The 23,151-nt window shown below is 46.0% G+C and overlaps 1 protein-coding gene across 6 annotated transcripts in view; it reads left to right on the forward strand.

Annotated features, from left to right (window-relative positions):
• The first annotated feature begins 8,748 nt into the window (after positions 1-8,748).
• The window catches only part of LOC107223939 (CUGBP Elav-like family member 4), a 530,321-nt gene continuing 515,918 nt past the window's right edge, over positions 8,749-23,151 (forward strand). For 5 of the 6 annotated variants that reach the window (XM_046733411.1, XM_046733414.1, XM_046733415.1 and 2 more), the window contains exon 1: positions 8,749-9,222. In XM_046733411.1, the coding sequence (XP_046589367.1) occupies positions 9,204-9,222 (19 nt within the window). In that variant the 5' untranslated portion in view covers positions 8,749-9,203. Of the gene's footprint in view, positions 9,846-23,151 lie in introns of all 6 variants that reach the window. The other variant, XM_046733417.1, reaches the window with a different exon arrangement.

A 23,151-nucleotide genomic window follows, 5' to 3' on the forward strand; every position in this document is an offset into this window, starting at 1 on the left:
ATAAAAGGACGTGAATTCAGAGCCGGGGTCGTTATCAGACATTTCGTAAATCGGTATTCGAAATATGCTGATTCCCACTTCCGTGTCACCGACCTCGAGTAACGAGGATGGGGTGGTAAAGCTTTTCGTCGGACAAATACCGCGGCATTTGGAAGAGGAAGCTCTGCGTCCCATGTTCGAAGAATTTGGCAAAATCTACGAGTTCACCGTGCTCAAGGATAAGTACACCGGCATGCACAAGGGTGAGTCGAGAAAAATCATTGACGAGAAACTTTCGCTTTTGATACCGAATATCGATCATTCCTCAGCCGCTGCTGCACTGACTAATAAATAGCGAGATAAAAATGGTTCGGAGGGTGAAGAACCGAGCGGAACAAGGGTGGTCGGAGGGGATGATGGGGGGCTGTGGCTGATCGCAGTGGTCCATGGGGGGCGGAAGGGGGTTCGAGGGTGCGCGCGCACCACGTGCGACGAAACCACACCGGCAATACAACGTGGCTGCCTCCCTCGGCCTGATCGGCGGGCTGAGAGATTAGTCAGGATTTATTCTTTTGTCCTCGGTTAAGCTCGTGAAACAATAAATTTAGCCGGCATTCATGTCCGTCGGAGTCGGATGACCCGATACAGAGCCGTTCAGCCATGATCCCCATAGGCCGGCGTTATCCGGTTTCTTCCTTCTTGGCGGACCGCGGAGCGTTGATCGAAAACTGGTTGAAGAAATACGCCGCAGCGACCTTTTCTAATTCGTTGATAATCTAATCGCTAATCCGAATATATTCAGTTCAATTATTCGCGGTTTTATCGCGTCGCGAAATCCCGGGGCTAACGTGAGTCAGTCGATTTTCCGAGAGGCGAAGAAAAATGTTGAACAATCAATTACGAACATGGGGAAAGATCGTGGGCTCGCTAAGATTGAATTAAGTTGATGGATTTATCTCACCTTCGCGATCTTACGATGCTGTCGATAAGTTATGCTTCATTTCCGGCACGTTGACTTGTATGAATGAACTTTTATTGACGCTTGCTTTCGTTTCGAACCAACCCAGCTCGCCTGACTTTGCCGAGATAATCTGTCGGCCTGCAGGGTGGGCGGATGCAGATATTCTACAATAAATATCCGGCCGATAAGCCGCACGATTTTAATGCGGGGTGACCCGCTGCCTGCCTGATTTTTATTCTGCAGATCCGAAATATTTATTACTAACAAGTCTCCGTTACTCGTTTTCCTGTGTGTGAGTCGAGTTACGTATGTGCATTAATTTAACCTCCGGAAATAGTAAAATATTCAATGAGCAAAATGTAAGCTGCTACTCATTATAGTTTGACGTTATTAATGAACGACGAAGAAAAAAACAAACGGCAATATTGGCGCTCCATTTTTGCAGGTTGGCTACGGAAAATCCGAGGCCAATTTTCAATCCTGCGTTTGTTATTTTCGTACACTTTTACTCAGTATTGATGAATCGTGTTTTTTGACGATGTTCGAATCAATTAAAGGGTATAATTACGAGGTCGCATGAATAAAATGTTGTTAATAGAAGGGCGGCATAACGAAGCTGAATACTCGTTTCGTCGGGACACTTTAAGATTGCTTAAAATTCCGATTCGTTTTGTAATGTAGATCATCCAACGTGGCTCGCGTTTTAGGACAACTTCATAAATCGTGAAGACGATGATCCTGCTAATGAGTTTTTATGAATATTAATACATCGCGAAAGTAAAGGATCGGCTCAAATTTCTCACGCATAATATGTATTCGGATATTCGAGAATTAATGTCGCGGTACAGACTAACTTTTGTCGCTTGAAATATGCGACGGTGGTACAAGGTATAAAGAACAGGCAAAGCGGGATCGGCGGGGCAGGGGGAGACAGAGAAAGAGAGAGAGAGAGAGAGAGAGAGAGAGAGAGAGAGAGAGAGAGAGAGAGAGAGAGAGAGAGAGAGAAAGAGAGACGTGGAGGAGTTACTACTAGCACAGAAATCTCGTAGTTTCGAAACAGCTCTTCAATTTTAATGAGACACGGTCTATTCCGCAACTCCGTCTTCCCGTCACAGCCTTTGTGTAATTATATTTTGACTCGACGCGCTGCCTCCGCATCTGCACTTGTACATTATATAATCTACGATCTGAAATCTTCAATCTGGACTTGTACATGCATAGAGACACAACAGGGTAGGTATATCGCACACGTACATGCCGCGTTTATACTTATACGCGACTATAACCCACCCCTCCATCTTTGTCTCTTTATCTCGCCCCGGTTCTCTATATCTACGATGGCGGATGCTTGTTGCGAATGCTAATACCTCCATCCCCCCCTCCCCCCCCCCCCACCCGCCACCCCCCTGGCTTTCCAGCACCCCTTGCAGAAGCGCCGAACGCTCCGGGTAACTCGGCTCCCATCCCAACGGTTCTTGCAGATTGAGTTACAATCCAACACAAATAGAAAACTACCTCAACCTTCTTACTTTGCATTTACATTATTTCAATTTCACCCCATTGACCCCTCCCTCTCCCACCCCCACCCCACCATCGCCCTTACCTTCTACCCGACAATAATTACCAAGTACCGTTGGTTCGCGTGCTTTCACCCAAGTGGCAGACGGGCTTGAGGTACGGAAAACGGTTCGGGGTACGCGGCTCGCCTTGAATAAAAGCGGCGAAACTCGGTCATTACCATTGCATTGCCTCGGAGGTGATAAGTGTCTAATAAGGCGGGCTGTGCAGACACTCGCGGATTTTATCGCGGGCATGAGATTCGCTGATTTCATTCTATACCTGTTCCTTTCAATAATGAAAGTATCGGGACGGGGTCGTCGAGACGAGTTTACCAGGGTATTTTTCATCCCGACTTCTTTCGTGTCTCTTATTTCTTCTTGTTCTTCCTCTCTAATTGCGTTTTTCCGTTCCACGCGACCCCGCGGGTTCGATTATAAGCTCGTGATACTTTTAACGTCACACTCTATAATACCGCTGTTTTGTTATACCGGTTAAAAGAGTGAAGGATCGCGTTTGTTCCTTCAGGCAGGCAGGCTATTCGAGTTCACGCGAGAAAGAGAACGTTTGCCGCGCATGTTTAGATTCTGCTTTCAGGAAACGATTACTTGTTGCACTCAAATCCGCGTACATGCCACACGTTACCGCGAACCGCACTCTCCATTAATTATGTCTGTTATCTCGGTCACGATCCACCGTCTTCTAGCCGTTATCGCGTTTAACGCAACGAATCGGTCAGATTTTGTTTTCAATGGGTAAAAGTGTGGAACTTACGTGAATCGAGAATTTGGCGCACAATTGCAGCCTTTACTCGATTTCTTTCTGCAAATCTGTCAGGTCTCAAACCACTATTCAAACAGTTTCAACTTTGACATGATCCAAAGGGATTGAAAACAAAGGATGGGTGATGATTTTTTTTAAATTTCTGAATGGTTTTCGACTAAGTAGAAAGTTTTTTATGCTCTAGATTGTTTCGTCGTTCCTCAACAAATCTAGATTAGAATCCTGGGAGTTTTTCTTAGCGGTGTTCGGCCGGCAGTTGGCTCCAAAATATCCTCCCGACAAGCGGCGAGATAATAACATCTCCCTGCAACACGTTCGTATACGCCGGCTGAATGTCCGTCGGTCGTTTTGCCGAGCATCTTCCACGGAGGATCAATCTATCAAAAACGCCTGGTTGCCGAGTGGCCCATTTTTCAGTTCGTCGCAAAATAAGGGAGGAACTCGCTCGACTCGGCGTAACCGTAGCTTCCGTTTTTTTTCCCTCATCGTTTTTCTCCGTTTCTTCCTTAGTTTTTTCCCTTTCCTTTTTTTTTCCACTTTTCAGTCGTAAAAAATGGCGGCTGGTGGATCCGTCACGTTCGTATACCTGTAGCGATGGGTTCGTAGCTTTTGCTGTAATTTGGCGCAGCTATGTGCCGGCTAAAGGAGGTAGGTATACCGCTCCTAATGGCAGTCGTTGAGTGCTCGTACATTGTCCGCGACAAAGTCTGCGTTTTTATTAATATAACGCTATATTGTCCCGGTAACCGTTACTTTTTTCTATCCTGTTTTCTTCGATATTTTCATCAACAATTGTTTCGTGACCAAATGCAATCACTCCACGCTACGCGTCGCGCTAGTGAATTCTATCTTGTACATCAGCAATGTTTCGCTTAAGCGTAACGCGATTCCGTAACGCAGCGGCAGCTGATTACCCGGCATTAGGAAGGAAATAATTTGTCCTCTTGTCATTACTCGGCTCATTTCCCCATTTTTTTCAGCATTCAATTTATGGTGCAAACACGTTGTGGCTCTGAGCGCATATTCTTGTCCATTTTGTTACACGTACAGGCAGTACACTTACTTCGAAATACACGCATGACCTCCGCTCCGGCAGCGGGTTATGTCCCATTCGCGTGAATTGTTGCACGTACTACTCGCGTCATAATTTACCATATAAACGCCATACGCCCTATACCGGCCACGTTCCTACTCGCCCTCACCAGCTCCCTAGAATAACTCGGATGAAAATTTAATTAAACATGAAAATACAGTGACTAGTTGTACGCAAGCTATCGTTGCAGAACTCGCTCGTGATCGCTTCACTGTTACAGACTGCAGGAGAGCTCGTTGAAAGTATAAAGCAAAAATTACTCTAATGCTATTAAACTACGTTGCCATCATGCGTTGGTGCCCCACTGCAGTAACAACCACCAGCCGATGAAACGCAACGCCGTAATTCGTTTTCAAAAGTTTTCTAGATAATAAATTCACCGCATCGAAGCTGTTTTGTTCGAATCGCGAGTCCACGCTTTGTTCAAGAATTGGTTGAACGAGCAATTGTTCCGACATCACAGACCCAATGAAGTGGTAGAAACACTTCGTTTTGCGAACAGCGTATTATATCTGCTGCGGGACCGCGCGATATATTCAAAGCCGAGGACCCAGTCTCTGCAGCAACGGTAACTCTGCTGCGGTATGCATGGGAAAAATATATTTTCCGTCGAGATGAAAACGGAAGAAAAGAAGCCGAGCATGAGGCAGAAGTATACACGTAGCGGAAGTCACTTGGGAAATATGATAGAAACGAAGAGCTTTGTTTCAGCGTTGAAGAGACCAGAAAATGCTATGGGAAAACGGTATCGTTCTCATTATGCTGTGCTTGAAATAGATTTTCCTCGGGCTGCTTCTAGTACCTGAAGCGGAGCTATCCCATGTTCCAAGTCCGTCGCACTGATATTCCCCCCGCAGAGTTTCCGCGATTCTTTGCGTCCGTACAGCAAAAGGAGTCGCCTCTGAACGCTGACTTTACCTGCACGGCGGTTAGTTCGTTATCCTGGATATTGGATATTAAGGATATTAACCGGCGTCCGGTTGCTGCCTGCAAAATCGCTCGGTATCTGGCGCACGGAATACGTTAGCATGTTCACCCCTTTCCTCACCCTCGTCCTCGACGCTTCATCGTCGTCCCGGCGGCGTTCCGTTTCGTCGATGGAGGAAGGCTCGTTCTACGGCCTAATGTCTTAATCTACCGAGTGATAAGAGAGAGTTTTACCGAGGGTTGAGCCGAGTCGTTTGCCTCGGACACAGGGACCGTTATTAACTATTAATATGCGCGGGTTTTTTCACCTCGTAAGACTAACTCACAAGTGTTTGCGCACCATTCGGTCGAAGCGAGTCACTGCAGTTAGAGATAACGGATATTGGGACGATTAGGCGAAGTAATTAAAACTGCTATGCGGATTATGTGGACGTTTCTAAGGCATTCTTAGTTGGTACAATGCTCTTCGAGCGGCTGTGTGTAGAACTTGCTACGCTCATCAACGGGCTGCAGGTCGGTCGAGCAATTTCTACAACGGCGATATTAATTATCATAATAATGGTAGAGTAGAATTCTCTTCGCGGATTCATTCAACGATGAATAGCCCGTGAACTCAGGTCGATTCAAATAACTTTTCGCTTCTTTTTACCCTAATTTTTTTCCTTTACTCGCTCTTTCCCTTTCAAAACTGTCGTTTTAAATGGCTACTCTTGTAATAATTTTATTGCGCACATTTCGCCGAGCCTCTGTTGGGTGATAATTTCTTGATGGTTTCATAGCCTTACCCGGTGATTTCTTCTCTTTTTCCATTGTAACTAGAACTTCAATTTTCTTTCTTTTATTCTGGCTCAGAAATTTTCTGCGAACATTCAGGCGCTGATCAAAAGACTTGAGAGTGTTGGGTTCGCCGGAATTAATCAAGGGTGCAGATTCGAGTATTTTGTTTCTTCTACGACATCTCTTTTGGAAAATGTGCTAACAATCTCGGAATCGTTAAAACAGAATCAAACAGTTGTTAGGTATTATGCAACGTTTACGGCTAACAAACTTTAGGCGAAAGAGACATAAAAGATGCGTGAAGAGATATCAGGGCATATTTTCCCGGGTTTGGAAAAACAAATTTTCGACAAGGCTCGTTGGAAAAAAGGTTAAGCTGTGTAATCGATCATAAAAAAAATACAAAATTTGCGACGTAACGTAAGCGATTTTTGAGCAATTTTTATCACCCATGTTTACTGTTCGTTGAATTTTTCATGACATAATAGGGGGCCATTTAATCATACTGAATAATGGCTGAGAATGCCTCTGAGAATTCTTAACACGTGAGATGGTCCATAAACCGTTCTGCCAATTAAGTATACGATCTTCGAGAGGTTGAAGTTCAGCGTAGTCAGGTGGAAGGAGTGTCTAAGCCCATGCATAATACAGGCGTACGTGTCAGAGTGAACCTGTCTACGTAACTCGGATCGCTTTGGCCAGGTCAGGAAGTTCGAGGGTTTCAAGAGGTTCAGAAGCGGTATCGCCGATAAGGCCCTGCTAGATTATCATCGTTAACGAGTATGGAAATTGACGGGTCTATTTATTCATGGCACAGGTAGCCGCCGCGAGTAGGCTATGAAGACATCGGCCCGGCTCAGGTGCGATTTGTGAATGAATTAAAGGAAATTGCACCGATGAGGTAATCGCAGATTGTCAGGAAGGGCGGCAGTGTCACGGAGAGTCTCTGCAAATCACTAAAACGTCGTGACTCGATGGGTCGTGGATGAGCTTTCGGCTGCTGCTGCTGATGATGCTGGTCTGCCATCCTCGCGACACACTAACAAATGGCTGGGTCCTATATCGGCGTGGCGAAATCACCGGTTGCACGATTGAACGCTCGGCGTTAGGCTGACGTTAACAATTGACAGCTCGACGCGATCGATCAGCCCCTTTCACCCCCAGGAGACGTCGTATGTCCGGATGACGTAAGCGAGCGCGAAGACTGGAATGCATGACCGCGGCACGATACGGTGAGCGGAATCGATGATCCGATTCGCTGACGAAAAAGTCACGGTGATACTTTTATGCCCAAGTCGTTCCCCGTCTGTTATAGCTGAATTGGGTTCGAGGGGGTCCCACGATTTTCAAGTTAGCGATTGAGAGCGGCAGTAGGACCGGGCGAACGACACAAACACCTCCTTTCACCGACGCGAAGGGCGGAGGTGAAGGTGCGGGGGTGGCGGCGTCGGCTGCGGGGGCGGAGGTGGGGGTGGGGGTGGGGCTGGGGAGTCGTTCTCGCTTGGGAATGAGAGGATGCACGAGAGACTGCTCCAGACCGTGGAGGAGAGTGGCGAGGGGGAGACGCGGGGGAGGTGCTGCCTTGGGGTTCATTATTCAGGGCTATTGATTTCCATCCGACTCCTACCACGCCACTAGCACCGGCACCAGCAACCGGAGAGAGATTGACGGCGGCGAGGTCTCTCCCCGCTTCCTCTCTTCTTCCCCTTTTCGTCATCCACCGCATCAACCCGCATACCACTGGACCCCGGGGTACGCGCACTTATCCGGGGCATGCATGCACCTACCCGTGTTTACAACCACGCGATTTCAGGCCGTGGTCGTCGCACCCATCCGCACATTCCATCCCTCCGATCGGGGGGAGCTGGAGGAAATGCAGCCGAGGTCGAAGAGGATTTCTCGACGCAAGAAAAGCCTCGGGGATGAAGATTAGCCGGCTCTGAGGGGGCGAAGATTTGACCGTGGAAAACACGCTTCACCTTGCTTCGGCTCGATAATTCCAAACGAGCCGAAATGCGCCACACGACGCGTTGTTCGACGGGACGAAATTCAATTTCGTCAGGGAAACGACGGGAGGGAAAAAGGCAAAGGGAGAGGGATGAGGGGTCCGAAAGGGACGATGGAAGTCTCGAGTCGAGGAAGACGGAGGCCGCGGCTGACAAATTCGCAACTTTGGAATACCCGCACTGTCAAATAAATGCGGTTTTCACTTCGACAACTGCAATTCGGCGTCAGTATAACACTATCTGATGTTGAATTTCGGTATCGACTACTAAACTTAGTCTGTCGTCGTCTGATTTTGGTCAATTTTGATAGGACACGCGTTGATACGTACACTGCACCCCGAGATTCGAAGAGCGTGGGTCCATCCGATCCGGTTCAACAGCAGAAAAGGACAAGGGTGTCTGCGAATAAAAGGGATTTTCTGGACTCGGCATGTGCCGGTAAGAGGAAAGGGCCCTTCATCCAAGGTGTTGTACGCAGACCGTGAATACGGGAGTGTAAGTACTATCCTAGGTCTGTAGGTACCGCGCGCGGACGACGGTTCAGCGGTTCGTTGGTTCCGAGGGCGCGTATCGAAGTGAGGACGATAAGCGCCGGCGCGAACAGCCGCGTGGTGGGCTCGTGACGTCAGCTATCCTCAGTGTGCGGAGAACGACCGCAGTGTTCACCAATCTCCGTGTCGTCCGACCTTGCAGTTGTTCTTAGGCGTTCTCGGGTGTTTTTCGAACCTGGGGGAGTTCGCCCTTCCGGTAAATAACTATCCCAATCAACGGCCAATCGGCGTGTGAGCAAGACTGACGGAGGAATTGAGAGGATCAAATTCGAGTATAATCAACCGCAGCTGTAGGGGGTGATTGTGTTTTAGCGAGAACGAGAAACTTCACCAGTGAGAAGCCACGCGGTCGACAGACCTGAATCGGTTTCGGACTCGCACCGACCCTTGATACCAAGGTTATCGTTATAAGTGGCCGAGCGACGATATCACCAAGAAGCGAGGACAATTTTTTCTCACGGTACCTCTCTGATCTCTGTTCGGAGGATCGACGCTGAATACCTGCAAAAGCGAAAGCTCAGACTGCGAGAAGCATACCGATTGAGTTGTACCGGTTTCGTTGACGCACAATGGAGAGATTAACGCCAGGTATCAAGTTGACAGCGGAATTGTTAGTGTGTAAAAAGTATAAGTTGTAGTTGCCTTAAAAAAATAACAAAATTGAAAAGCAAACACCGTATACACAGTTAGCATTAAATAGCAGCAGTACGAAACTTTTCTTCTAAAAAAAATCTCGACGGGTTCAATTTTGTACGAAAATAATTATTCGAGTATAACGGTGTACGACGTGAGCGAGGAGTTGTTAAACGTTAATAATTTCTTATCTTCGAAGTTGTAAACGACGGGTGATGGTTGTCGAAAGTTGGTTTAAATTTGGTAATAAGAAATTTTGAAATAAAGTGGTAACCTTACGTGTAATTAATAACGTGATACCTGCGTGCCAAGTAATTAGGATTATAAATTATACGAGCGTCGACACAGACGCCTAACTGTAAAGAAACAAAAAAAATATGAGAATAGTAGAGTCTCGACGACGACCCAATAATATCGTCAGAAAGTGAGAGTGAGATTAGCGTCCGTCCACCGATAGAGCTCCAAAGGAATTCTTCGAGGGTTCGAAAGATCCGCAGACACGCGGACTAACTCAGGCAGCGTGGAGCGCTCAGGGAGTGCGTGGCCGCGCGCCGCGGAACTTTGCTTCTATCAGCCAGGTTTGCCCCTACCTTTCATCATCTACCGTTTACCATTACCATCGACCATTAACGATCCCATGCCCGACCTTCGGCGCTGCCTGCCTCAAATTATATTTCGAGCCAGTCGATGGTATAGCTAGAGTCCCAGAGGATGTTGCTTGGTACGGTTAAATTGGGCTGGTGCGATGAACGGATACGAAACTTACACCGGCCTAAACTTCTTCCAAATATCTTCACTCCTGAATAATTCCGTTTTCATTTGCGGTTCGCGGCGAGTGCGGAGTTTCCCCGGATCGACCATGTACCTTGCTGCCACGTTACTTTCAAATATGTGGGTTACAAGTGCCAAGGTGAAAGTGTTCGCCGAGAGCTGCGTGAGCCACCCTCACTCCTCCCTCCCTCCGACACTTTAAAGCTTACTTACAAATCGCACTGCGTATATTATACGTGCGTGTATACACTCTGGTTTGTTAGTAGATTTCCGCGCGTACCCACAGGCGTCCGCTTTTTGCACCGAAGCGTTGCCACCAATTTCATTCAGGTTGGTTTTCAGCCCGCGCGCAGATCTTCCATCGTCACGCACACGTCGTTCGAGACGAGGGCCTCGCGAGGAAACTTTACGTATACGTAGTTTCACGTCGTTCCATCTAAATGCTCGGCGAGGTCGAAGTTTCGTGATTGCCAGAGGGGACGAGTTTTTACGGGAATTGAAACGCTTAAGGTCCTGCGGCATTCGACCGAGAGAAGGAGGATCGCCGCTCCGCGCCAGAACGAGGGTGCCGGAGGATCATTCTCCGGAGTGACTCGAGGTTTGCTTTTGGCAGACCTTCTAAGAGTTGTGTTTCTCCGTATTTGTAATCGAAGCAGGGAGCAGCCTGACCCGAATCCTCAAGCACGTTGTCGGCCCGACACGGCACGTATAGTGACCGCCCCACCGACGCAACGCCAGGCGGTGCCAGGACCATCCCCGAGTTTTCGTCCTTTCCATCCTTTCATTCACCCTCGATTGACGCGTCGCACCGTTGTTCTTTCGGCATTGTACCTTTCCTAAGCTCCTCATCGACCAGCTTGCGGTGATAATTCCTACCGCGGAAAATCGGAAGACAAAAGGAACGGAAGCTTGATAAGTCGTTACAGTCCTTACAACGACCTGCGAGCTGGTCGATCACGCGCATACGCATCGTGGTTATGTATGGCAAAACGATTAGCGGACGGTTGAATTGGCTTGAAAGAAATTTATGCCAAAAGTTGGATAGCGAAGATCGTACCGTTCGATATCGGCCGCACGCTGATTCCGGACCGTCGGACCGGGGGAGGCGGCCGCTCGACTCACCGGGGAATAAAACCTGATTTAGGACTGCGGTCCTGGAATTCTCCGGGGGACCGGCCACTGCACACTCTCGTTTGCCGTCGTGGCGTCCGAGCCAAGCCATCCTCTTCCTCCCACTGTCCAGGTCCCCCGACGCCAACAAGTGCGACTCTTTACCAACAGCGTGTTGGAAATGCGAGTAGAATACTAATGCCAAAGGCGGCATGACACCGATGCTTGTGGCCGACGGTTAACCGTGTTCCTATTTGTTTTCGGTACCAGCAATCGTCCCGCTAACGCAACCCTTACATGTCGTCGGAAAACTTCTTTGGGCCACCGTTGCGTAATTGAATTATTCTTTTTTCTTTCTCTGAAAAGTACCGCACGTCTCGTATTAAAGCGATGTGTCTACGGTGGAATGACAGATATGACTTTTGCTATCAACTTTCATATGCTTTTTACGAGTTACGTTGAAAGATTTTTCTTTTCGACGAACTTGAACATTACGAATTTATAATGCGTGTAATGTAACAAATATTCTTTAGCCACGATTCTGACAGACTTTCGAAATGGTGAAATTTTAACGAAGTAGATCTTTCTTTGACGCGTCGCGTATTTCCAACAAGTGCCCAAGATCTGCTGGCTCCGTTGCCGTTGACACTATCTCAAACATTGCGCGATGAAATGTATGCAACGATTTGCTATCGCCACGCCCATAAACGTAGATCATGGCCAACAATGGTCCACCGGTAAGCGTATTGAGATTTTATACTTCAATTGCTGACTAGCTGCTCGCGGAAAAGCGTTACTCAAACAGCAACAGTCACGGAGCTGGAAGCATGGAAGTAGACAAAAAATAAAAAGCGTCGAAGAGGGACGCGCAGATATACACGGATACGTGAAGTCCTGTGCTTGGCATCGAGTCGTGGTCCACTTATCATGCATATACCAGTTTTGTACTTGATACGAAACCACTGCATCCCAGATGGAACGGTACGGATATTCGTGAAGAGAACGAGCACGAGGAGAGTGCTTGTGCACATCTACAGAATACGTAGATGCGTATACAACAAAGGGAAGAGGAGAGGCTGGGAAGTGATGACAATGGAAAATAAACGTAGCGATGATGCCACGAGTTTGAAACAATTAACATAACAAAGCGAGGGGTTGAGGAAGTAAGAGAAAGCGAAGTACAGTGGGAAGCTGCACGCGATACGGGGAAGGGAAGGGACGCCGGCAGCCAAGAGAACGATGAAGGGTACGTCGCTGAGAGAACGAGAGATGCGGATAACGGGGTTGGATTAGAGGGAGAAGCCCGCTCCTCGAGAGATCTTGGCATCGCTTCTACGTTGCAACGGCCTATTCTTCCGACTTGCGGGATTTCTAAACATTTTGTCTCGCTACGTCATAAGTCATACAGAAAAATCATAAAATCGTCGAAAGTTTCGACGGTACATACATATGCGACAAATCGCCATTCCATTGCTTGCTTTACCCCACCCCGATCCCTTCCCTCATCCCGCTTCGCATCCCGCCTCGTTACCCTTTCCACCCTTTTCACTTGCGCTGCCTTTTTTAATCTCCGGACCGCCCGAGGGCGAGCTTCAACTACCGCAAGTACCTGTACCTACTGCAGAAATTTTCCAAAAATACTTCCACTCAGCGTTCAAACGGTCTCTGTAAGAGGATCGCATTCATTCGTAAATAGACAGTTTCCGCGGTTTTATCTCCGGGTGAAATTACGTTCTTTCCGATCGACTGAGCCGATCGAGTTCACCGAGAATACGTAAAGGAGAGAAAGATAGGGTCAAAGATAATGGATCGTCGTATTTCGGGGTAATTTATACACCGTCCAACATTGGCCTATCATTAGTAAAATTCGGACACGGGCAAAGGGCAAAAAGTCTAAATTAAAGGTTGAAAATGTCGAGGGTAAGAAATTTTTCGTAGGGGTAGGTTTTGAGCGCCCTTTCCGCGCACGGTCAAAGGTAACGATTACGGTGCAGGAATTAACGCGCCCCGGGAGTACGTGAAGAGTGATGAGGTACCGAGTTTCTGCGTAATTTCCGTTGCCAAGGCTGCACTGCACTCCGCGCGTAACGTGATTTGCGTCGTGACGCAAGGCTCTGCGCTACCGAAACAGGATTTGATTGGCGGCAGACGAATGCGCTCGTTTGAAACGGGTTTTCAAAGACATTAGGACGATACAGCGATTTGTCGGGATTAATTGTCTCGATCGCAATGCGTAGAAACGGAGCAACCGTGTTTAATGGACATTTTCACGTTATGACAACAGTTTTCACGCAGTGAATTATGAAACGAGAGAAAAGTTTGAAAAATATGGAATGCGCAATTGAGGCTATAACTTTTTTTTTTTCCTTGCTTGTATAGTTAGAATTGGAGATTGCTCTTTCAAACTTCGTGCAGAGGTACAGGAAATATATTTCTTTTTAGCGGTAACTGCCATGAAGTTCGATGCACATCTTTTCTCTAGTTCAAGCAGAAAACTTTGTTGCCAGTACTTTCGATGTACCTTAATATTTTCTAGTCTATTGGAGACATTTCTCACAACGGTGGTATTACGTTTTTAAAATCAAGCAGGAAACTCCCCCGATTCAAGTGCTCAATCCACGTTCAAATCTCAGCCCGCGGTTTCGAAGCTACGTAGGTGCGCGCGATATACGCATTGAATAAAGTAGCCAATTTGTGTGCGCTGCACCGTGAAAGTATTTTCCTACCACGTTTGCTTTTTAAACTTTTACAATACATCACTTGGCTTGAAACTCGGGGCTATATTCAACTCTATCCATTTATGAACGCGTCAAATTGTTTATCCACTCGTTTATTCATCCACTGTTCTTTTACCGGGTACAAAAATCCCGTAATGAATGAACGGGAGTTTGCCTTTTAATCGTTACCACGTATTCAAAATAAAATGTACGTATCGTGTTAGTTGCGGTAGAACGGTATCTCATTGCGTAATCTAATATCTTCCGTCCATCGGATACGACATTTATTTGTCTCATGAGATGTAGAAATCGAACTATGATCATTGCGATATATCGTGCCGAGTGGTTAATTACTGTACAAGAACTCTGGACAAGCTGTGCTTATACCAGTGACTATGCGATCAATAATTCCTTGAAATTTCAACTAATTGCGAAGGTCGCTTCTCTGGCTGATTCGCAGACTGTGAGAGACGTCACGTTTTCTTTTAACCCTAAGTTGAGACTTACAGTTTTTTTTATATTCTCGATGTCTTATCTGGTTCATTTGTTGAAAATTTAAAAAACTCCTTCGGCGAGATACGTACTTGAGATAAACTATTTACACACTACTTCTTTCTATCTTTCGTTCACGTATATACGAATATAGTAATAACGTGATAGAGGAGGGTGAAAAATCAATCGGGCCATGAATACCTTATCGAGGCACCGTCTGAATTTTTTAGAAACAGCCATCTTTCGGGATAAGACGAACCGCGGGTGTTGTATCTTTTTGAAAACTGTTTCTACAGTTTTCAGATTTTTGCTGCTTCATTTATGTGTGTCGTTATACAGTAGCTGATGACCTCAGATTATCAAGAATATCTTCCGTTGTCGAGAAAAAGCAGAGATAAAGCTTCGTGGTGAAGGTATCAGTCACACGACCGAAAAAATGGTGGGTAAATAATTGCAGCTTGCATTCCGAGTTGGAGGTTCAAAGTTGGCTGGAGCTTGCGTGTTCCGGCAGCCACTTTCATTGCCAACACGCCGCAAAAATTAACAGTTAAACAATGGAATCCCGTTATATAGCCATTACTCGCAAGCCGAGGTAGAAATAATTAGGAAGTGAGGCCCTGCGCCTCACTTTTTCAACCCCTTCACCCCCCACTTCACCCTTGCCCTCGTCCCAGACCCAGTGAACATGAAAGGAACGGTTGTGCTTTCCCAGCACTCCATATACTCATACTTCCTCACACTTTGCGCATGGTAACACGGAGGAAGGCTTTCCACTGTTACGGCCAGCCTCTGCTAGTTGCTAGATGCTGCTAGTTTCGCGCTGGTTCTACCAGTGGATACATACACTGTCAGAGACTGACTCTTTATGGTCTTCTAATTAGAACCACTTTGTCGAGTGAGGACAGTAAAGCGGGAGAGGATAGGAAAGGTTAGAGAAGAACTGTTTCAAAAAGTTTTTTAACTCGTTTGTACGGGTATATTCACTTAGACCCGTCAAACACTCGTGAAACGGAACCAACTGCAGGAGTCTCTATGTTCATTGTTTCATTTGAAACCATACTAAATCATCTTGTGTTCGGTATTGTGGCTGTATTTTCAGTTTTGAATTCGCGAATGTGGGTTTGATAGCGTGATAAGTAGTTTTTTGCGACTCGTAGAGTTTCAACGAACTATTTCCTAATGCATCACTTCGCAGTTGGTATTAATGTTAAGTGAAATCTGGTTACGGGTGTTAGGACTGGTAAGAGATTTGTGCACAGTAACTTTTCACCGTTTCAACAGAAAAAAATCCTCTCTATACTGATTAGAAATGAATTTGCTCCACTGAAAATATCATTTATCGTAAGCACCACGGCCAGCTATGGAAACCATAGTTTTATCGGTGTTTGAGTACACGTCCCGTGCAAGGAGAGAAGGTGGGGTGAAAATCAATAATCACCACTGACAGTTGACAGATGTGCCCATTAGTATCCACCGTCGCGATACGAGGACCAAATTTTTGTTTGGCTTAACTCGAAATAATACGCGGACAGCTTGGTCCTCGTGTTTGGCTAATCAGCGGCTGATTACACGTGTACCATGCCACTATGATGGCGGGGCGGAAAGGGTAGCAGACGATGCGTAGGGACCAGGGGGGGACGATGATAAAGCCCATGGATCGCCGAGCCAGAATACCAGGGTGGCCTCATGGCCACAGCCTGCCTAGCGTCCCTAATCCGGTGGTCGGTGGTGGCTAGCCAGCCACTCTTCAGCTATTCAAAATCAATAGATAATTCAGCCGGCCTTCGTATATTTATAGACTGCACTCGTGAAACATTTCGAGCAAGCAGTTAAGCCGTGCTTGAGACGTTCGTCGCAGGATCGTACTTCGAAGTGTTTCTAAGTAGGCCCTTCATGATCAGAGGCTGAAGAGTTTGATAACGGCGACCTTCGACTTGGTTACTTCATCCGCGCTGTCAATTTAAGGTAGAATGAATTTAGAACGAGGTATTTTCTCCTCGCGCCCTGGGGAGCTTTGCTAATCCAGCTGCGAACTCCCACCGAATGGCGCAAGCACCCGTTCACAGATCCTCGGGAAATACAATTATGACTCTGTATATGCTTTAACGTAGGAACTTGGATCCTTTTGTGAATACGGGTATATGTTCAGGCAGTTCGTTGATTCTGTAACAAACGTAAGCCTGCTCCTTTGTACGCATTTCATCAAGTTGTTCTAGGTTCAACCAATCTCTTGTGGTTCACCGACGATAATATCCTCCTCATCAGCAGCTTCCTCATCATCAAATAGACATTTCAACTTTTTCATTACCTATCGAAGAGTTTCATAACTGCAATTGATATGTCGGGCCAGTTCAATACTGTTCGAAGATTAATAATGAATGACGATTTTCCTCGTCACGATTTCCGGGGCTCCAACATTGTGTGCTTGAAGTTAAAGCCGTATCAGCAAGGCTATCACTTCAGATTCTTTGTGGGGATCCTATCCGGAAGTAACTGAAGGTGAGATTATTATATCAACTTATCTGAAGTTGACTCTCTAATTTCAGTCGGACCGAAATTTTTAGTTAACTCAGACTTCTCTATTCAATTATGACATCAATTTGCAATCTCTTGCCACGACATGTCTTATAAAATATGGCAGTAAATGTGCGATGTTACATCCAATTACTTTCACGTCTTTCCTCTAGTATTTTATGACAAAATGTGTACATACCGTCGATGGTACAGGCTCATGAGGAGGGTAAATGAAAACTCGTTTTACGAAAACTATCAAAAATTATACCGCTGAGAAACCGGCTCCTTGGTAAGCATAAAAGAGGCGCTGCGCGCAAGCTTTGCATTTCTCGGTCAACACCCTTGGTGTAAATTACATGCTGTTGAGCATACAAAACCAATAGAGGGGGCTTTTTTTTAGTGCAGTAATAAAAATGAATTCACCAGCATTTCACACGGCCAAAAAGCATTAATTTGTAATTCCAACTTTTTTTTTTTAAATCTGCTCGTGGCGTTTGGTCGGGTTGACGAAGAAAGACCGGTAATGACCGTTGCGTGTAGTAATAACACCGCTGATGTTGGTCTGCGTCGGCACAAGACTGAAGAGAGTCAACGGCCTGCGCAATCCAGCGGCGACTGACCAGGGATCGATGGTCAGTCCAAAACTCCGCAGCCTTGTGCCATCAGCACTTATCTTCAACGACAACGACTATCGTCGCGATATGGCTGAGATAGAGGTTTTACGTATACCTCAGTATTTTGATAGCATGTCGTAAAATTGTTGGGTCATCTGCGCGACCTGAGAACTAGGGAATAGAGGGAGAAAAATCTCCGACAGCGATCCGGTAATATTTATTGAATCGAGCCGAAGGATGAGTCCAGATTTTCTGTTTATATTTTTTGCCAATGCAGTTCAAATTGCAGTTGAAGAATTCGTGAAAGTTACTCAAGGTGAATTTCAAATTCAGAATATATCAGCCGCAGCTATCGTTTAGTAACGCTTCGATGTCATTGGAAGTGTTCTATGGTTTCGAAATATACGAAAACTCCCCTCGGCCACTTTTTCTCTTCCAAGATTTATGCGTAACAAAATATTCCGTATATTGTTCGCGAGACGTGGCAAGAAGTTTCAGATTCAGCAACGTAAGGAGCAGCTGGCATATAGGGACGAAAAGAGAAAAAGGGAGAAAAAATACACATAAATAACAACAAAACATAAATAAAAATAAATGTGGGTTGTATAAAAGTTAACCGCCTCTTTTCACATCACGTGTGTAACATTGTATACGTTATACATACATTCTCCTAGTGTTCTATTGATTTTGAAACAACGTTGAAGGAGGGTATTTCTCAAATCAGACAGCCTAACATCGCATTGGACGGATAAGAAAACCACCCTCAATCAACTTTGAATAAAAATTTTCATGCGTTCCATTTTTACCTTTTGAGATATGGAACACTAAAAAGTAAACGATTATCCTCTAGCTTTTGTGACACACACATTTCCAAATAAGTGACTGACAGACATTGTTTGCATTGGAAGGATCGCAACGGTGGCTGGTCAACGGTAATTCGTAATATCGTTAACCAGTCGGCAGCGATTTCCTGCATCTGACGTTTTATTCCCTGGTTATTTTCTCTCTCTGGCCTAGAATGTATATATATATATATATAATATATAATAATAATATATATGTATACATATAGGTATAATATACATAAGACTCATAATTCCCTCTTTGTCTTATAAATAAAAGTTCTCTCTCTCTCCTAAGCTTTATTTTATTTCCTCTATTGTTTCCACTGTTCTCGCCCTCAGAGCCTAGTAGGCCTCCAAACCATCCCGCTTTCCCCGGTCCTCCTTTTCACCCCTTCTCTATCTCATTTTCCAGAAACGCGTCTACACTGACACGCACACTGCTCCATTCCTGAGCTTACGTCGCCCGCACTAACACAGAACCACGGGGGGCGGATGCTCGCATATACTGTACTCTCCGGTCCATTCGCTTCCGTATTATTTTGCCCAGTGGTCCCTTTGTTCCGGTTATTTTCTTTTTTTACCTTTCCTTTTCTCTGCGCTCCTTTTTTTTTATACTCTTCCCCCCGCCTATTGAACTGCAAGCGAGATAATACGCCCTATAAACTCTTGTCGGCGCGACACCTTTGGCGCGAATCCCTCTTTGTCTTAGTCGGATTATTTATTTCTCATCGCTAGCAGAGCGACCGCACGTGACTGCGCTGTTCTTCGGAATTACACACGAATTGGGAAGGTTCAACAGCGAATAAATGACCAGCCACTGTACCGACTCCCATATTTCACGCCGGGAGATTATCTCGAGGTCCACGTATTCGCCGATAATTTAAAACGCCCCGTCCGACTCTACGGGAATTCCGACTGATCGTGAGAAGGAGGCGGGCGGGTAGGATAATATTGTGCCGAGCTGACATCTTCGGTGTTATCCTACCCACCCGTTACCCTATACCGCTACCAGCTTCTGCACTCCGCTGGTCGAGGGTAAGCAACGTCGATAGTCAGCGGAGATCCTGCGGTCACCCTTCGCAGCAAAGCCCAAAGGCTTTCCCACCCCCTGCCTCCCGGTCCTCTTTGCGCTACCGATCCGTGAGCTGACCCGCCCTCGTCCTCGTCCTCGCCCTCGACCCACCCCCTTCTGTGCCCTTTCCTAGTTCAACCGTACCATTCCCAGGCGTTCTATTAGACTTTGCACTTTACCACTGCGATAGGTCAGCTACTGCGCGCTACGAGAGCTCTCGAACGAATGTGCAGCCCGGTTTTTAAGGTAGAAATGTTCCATTCACTTCCATTGTCCGAGGTGTGATCGAGCCGCAATTCCGTCTTTCGGTTTAGCGGTTTTTTAAGAGGGCTCGAAGGCCTGGGGCTGGTGAAAGAAACATTTTTGGAGTGAAATGTTAGATGTTGGAGCGGTGAAGTGTGCAACGTTGATGAGTTGCATCGTCTTCCTCATCGAGTAACGCCAAAAATTTATTTGGGGTATAAAATTCATTCGTACTTTGACTCCGCTAGTTTATCATTCTGACTCTTTCAATTTGTTGTAATATTTATACCTGTTGTATCAGAAGTTGATATCAAAATTTCACTCTCCTTTTTCCTTGCAGTATTTTACTGTCGCTTCGAATCAATTTACAATGTCATTTCTGGTCGACGTAACGCGAGGCGTCGTGAGCGATAACTCAATCTTTCATATTTGACGACGCTTTACCACGAGTCTTCAGACCTTGACTTATTCTTCGCAAGACTAACGTGCAGCAAGAAATTGTGATCAGAATCAATATAGGATTGAAAATACCCTTGGAAAAATGTCATTACTACTGAAAAATGATCGATAACACCATTTCTGTGCGATGTGTCACGAATCAAGAATTTGGGTATTTTATCATAGGAACGAAATGAACTCGGGCTAAAAGAAGATTGACAAAGCGTTTGCAGTATTCGTAGTACTTGATGCAGAATGGACTATACACAAGTACTTACAAACATCGTGTGTCACAACACACTGCGTTATCTGCATCGCGCATCTCTGGGTAATTCCTTAAGCTCACGAAACGTCATCTCCAGACTGGTAGACAGGCTTCCTTGGCACAAATTTGCTAGACTCGTCGTTATCTCCGGTATAATGTTTGCTCGTCAGCGAGACGATGCGGCAATGGTTGCCTGTCGGAGAATGTTCAATTCAATGAATTACCAGTGATCGTTGAAATTCCGAGGTCATCACGGAGTCAAGCACCGCAGTAATCCTTGAAGACTTTTCCCAAAGATTCCAAAAATGATTAGAGGTCCGCTCAGGATTTCCGTCTTCCTTTCGCCTTTCTTTGTCACCGCTACGGGCCATCAGGCTACCTTTTCACCGACCAAGGCTCGCCTTCTATTCTCGGTTCCCGGCTTTTTCTCCTCTCCTCAATTCCCGCCACCCCTTCTCCTCCTTTTCCTCGCTACCTCGTATATATTTTAATGCTACTCCCTACCTATCTCCGAGAATGCAGTCAAAACTGTTATTACGGTTTTAATTAAACGAAAATTATATCATTTCTCATACATCCTTGATGCGGGCAGGCGAAAAGCCTAGCGTTGCTCCATGGCTGCAGGGTATAGGTATACATACGTACAGGAGAAACATTGCGGGCGCCACAATTGCACTGTGGCGACTGTTTTAAACGTTTCGCATTGAAGACGGTTCAAACGACGTAAGCCCTTGGTGCTTCCGCTAGTTACAATTTGACAGTAGTCGGTTTTGCTGCAGGAATTTTCCCCCGACACTTTACGTGCTTACACTTATCCATACACGAGAAACTTTTGTCATGTGTAAATTTTTCAGTTCAGATATCTGGCTAATCCTTAGCCTGAAGCAGCCACGACTCCGAGACGTTGGTCATTCACCTTTTTCGACGCGCTGCCATATTTCATGAAAAGGTACACGGAGGAGTGACACGTTCCTTCGTACCGGATTTCAGTTTCTAAAGCCTTCCTGGATGTGTGGAGCAATATCTGAGCTACCTGATGATGGCGCCTTGAACGCTCACGGCTTCTAGTGGGCTCTTTAGCCGCTTCACCCCTTTCAGTAAAGCCAGGGCTATGAGCAAGGTGCGCACATCAAAAGCAATTTATGCAATTATATGCATCGCACGCCTTCAATGCACCTTAATCAAATAAGCCAAGCGTTCAATGCCGGCAGACAGTCGTGTTGATGCTACCCGATGTATTTCAAAAATGCAACAGTCCATTGAAATAGGACAACGAGAACACACGGGGGGCACAGAAAGGATATTCTTCCTTGGAGGAAAATAACGATCTCGAGCATTTATTGTAGAAGGGATCCTGTTTAGTGGCCATAATATGAAGGAGATACTCACACTTTATACGTACAAGATACCCAGGAGGGGAATTCGGCATTCAGAGGGAACCTTCATCCTTGTACAATATTGATTTATTTATTTTCTCATCTTCTCCGATCATTCAAAGTCCCTCGATTCGAGGTGTATCGTCTATTCAACCAGCTATTTTCGCTTATACGTGCTCGAAATCGCGTTACCGGCGCAGTAGGCTCGCTACTGAATTACCAAGTTGAAGATTGGCATTCTGGAAACGTTCGATTCCCGTATACTCGGTACGTCTACTAGAAAAGTCTGAGCCGTTCGACAGGGACGGCGCAGGGTACATCAGGGATCCCTGCCTCACTTTGAGCCAGAGAAACTTTGCAATTTCTGAAGCGCGCTTCGTCGTCACAGTTGCCTGTACACGGCCGGTGGCGACTAGCTTTTTTCCGAGAGGGAGGATCTCTCCTATGCCTTACCTGAAAGCGCTGCTTCTCCACGTAACAAATAGCTTCGACGTTCGATCGATTAATTCCCTCTGAAGGCTTCTCGTCATTGAGGTTTCAGGAATCTGGAGAGGGTTTTATTTAATCTTTCTCTTTCCTCCCCTGGATTATTTCGAGGAACGGCAACGCACCCAGCCGCTGCGTTTGGAGCTTCCGCTTCGATGAAGAATCACTCGCGCGTTTTTCTCCCGGTGTGTGGTGCTCCTCGGCCTATGTACTCTAATTCCGGAAGAAAACGGAAGGCTATGTGAAGCAGACAGAGACGAGGCTGAGATCGTATGCGCATTGGTTCGAATCAGAGAAGAATCTGTAGCGAGATGGGAACGAATGGGAATAAAAGGAGAGGAAGGGAAGAAAGGCAAGGAAAGGAAAGGATCATGTTGCGCGTAAGATTGGGAGTGTGCTGCTGCTGCTGCTGCTGCTGCTGTTTCTGCTTCTGCCACTGCTATAGCTAGGGTAGAGTAGGCCGTTCCTGTATTGATCAAGATGCGGGATGGAGTCTCCATCCGCTTGTAGTTTCTCTTTCCAAAAGAGAGAGCTTTAACTTCCAGTCTTAGCGCAACTACCAGGAGAGTGGAAGTCCTACGATTCGTCGAACGGCAACTTTTGATGGTTTTAGTCATTTTCAGTTTTGTTTCGGTACAACAAACAGCGTGTGTCACACATCTGCAAGATCGTTACAAGCTCGTCATCATATACGATGAAACACCTGAGACACGGTAGAGGTGAAATTAATAAATGTCAGGATATTCCACGCTTTACGTTTTACTGATAATGAGAGTGAGAGAGATTATACTCGTCAACTACAAAGTGAGCATCGATACAGGATTAATTTTCTTGTCTTGGTTTCGCTTGTTTCATACTTAAAATGCAATTCATTCGAGTTTTCGCTATTGTTTTTTTTTTTTATCACAATGCGAACACTCAATTCAACTCGTTTAACGTAC

This window comes from Neodiprion lecontei, chromosome 3 (assembly GCF_021901455.1).
Source record: "Neodiprion lecontei isolate iyNeoLeco1 chromosome 3, iyNeoLeco1.1, whole genome shotgun sequence".
In the NCBI taxonomy this organism is placed as follows: Eukaryota; Metazoa; Arthropoda; class Insecta; order Hymenoptera; family Diprionidae; genus Neodiprion; species Neodiprion lecontei.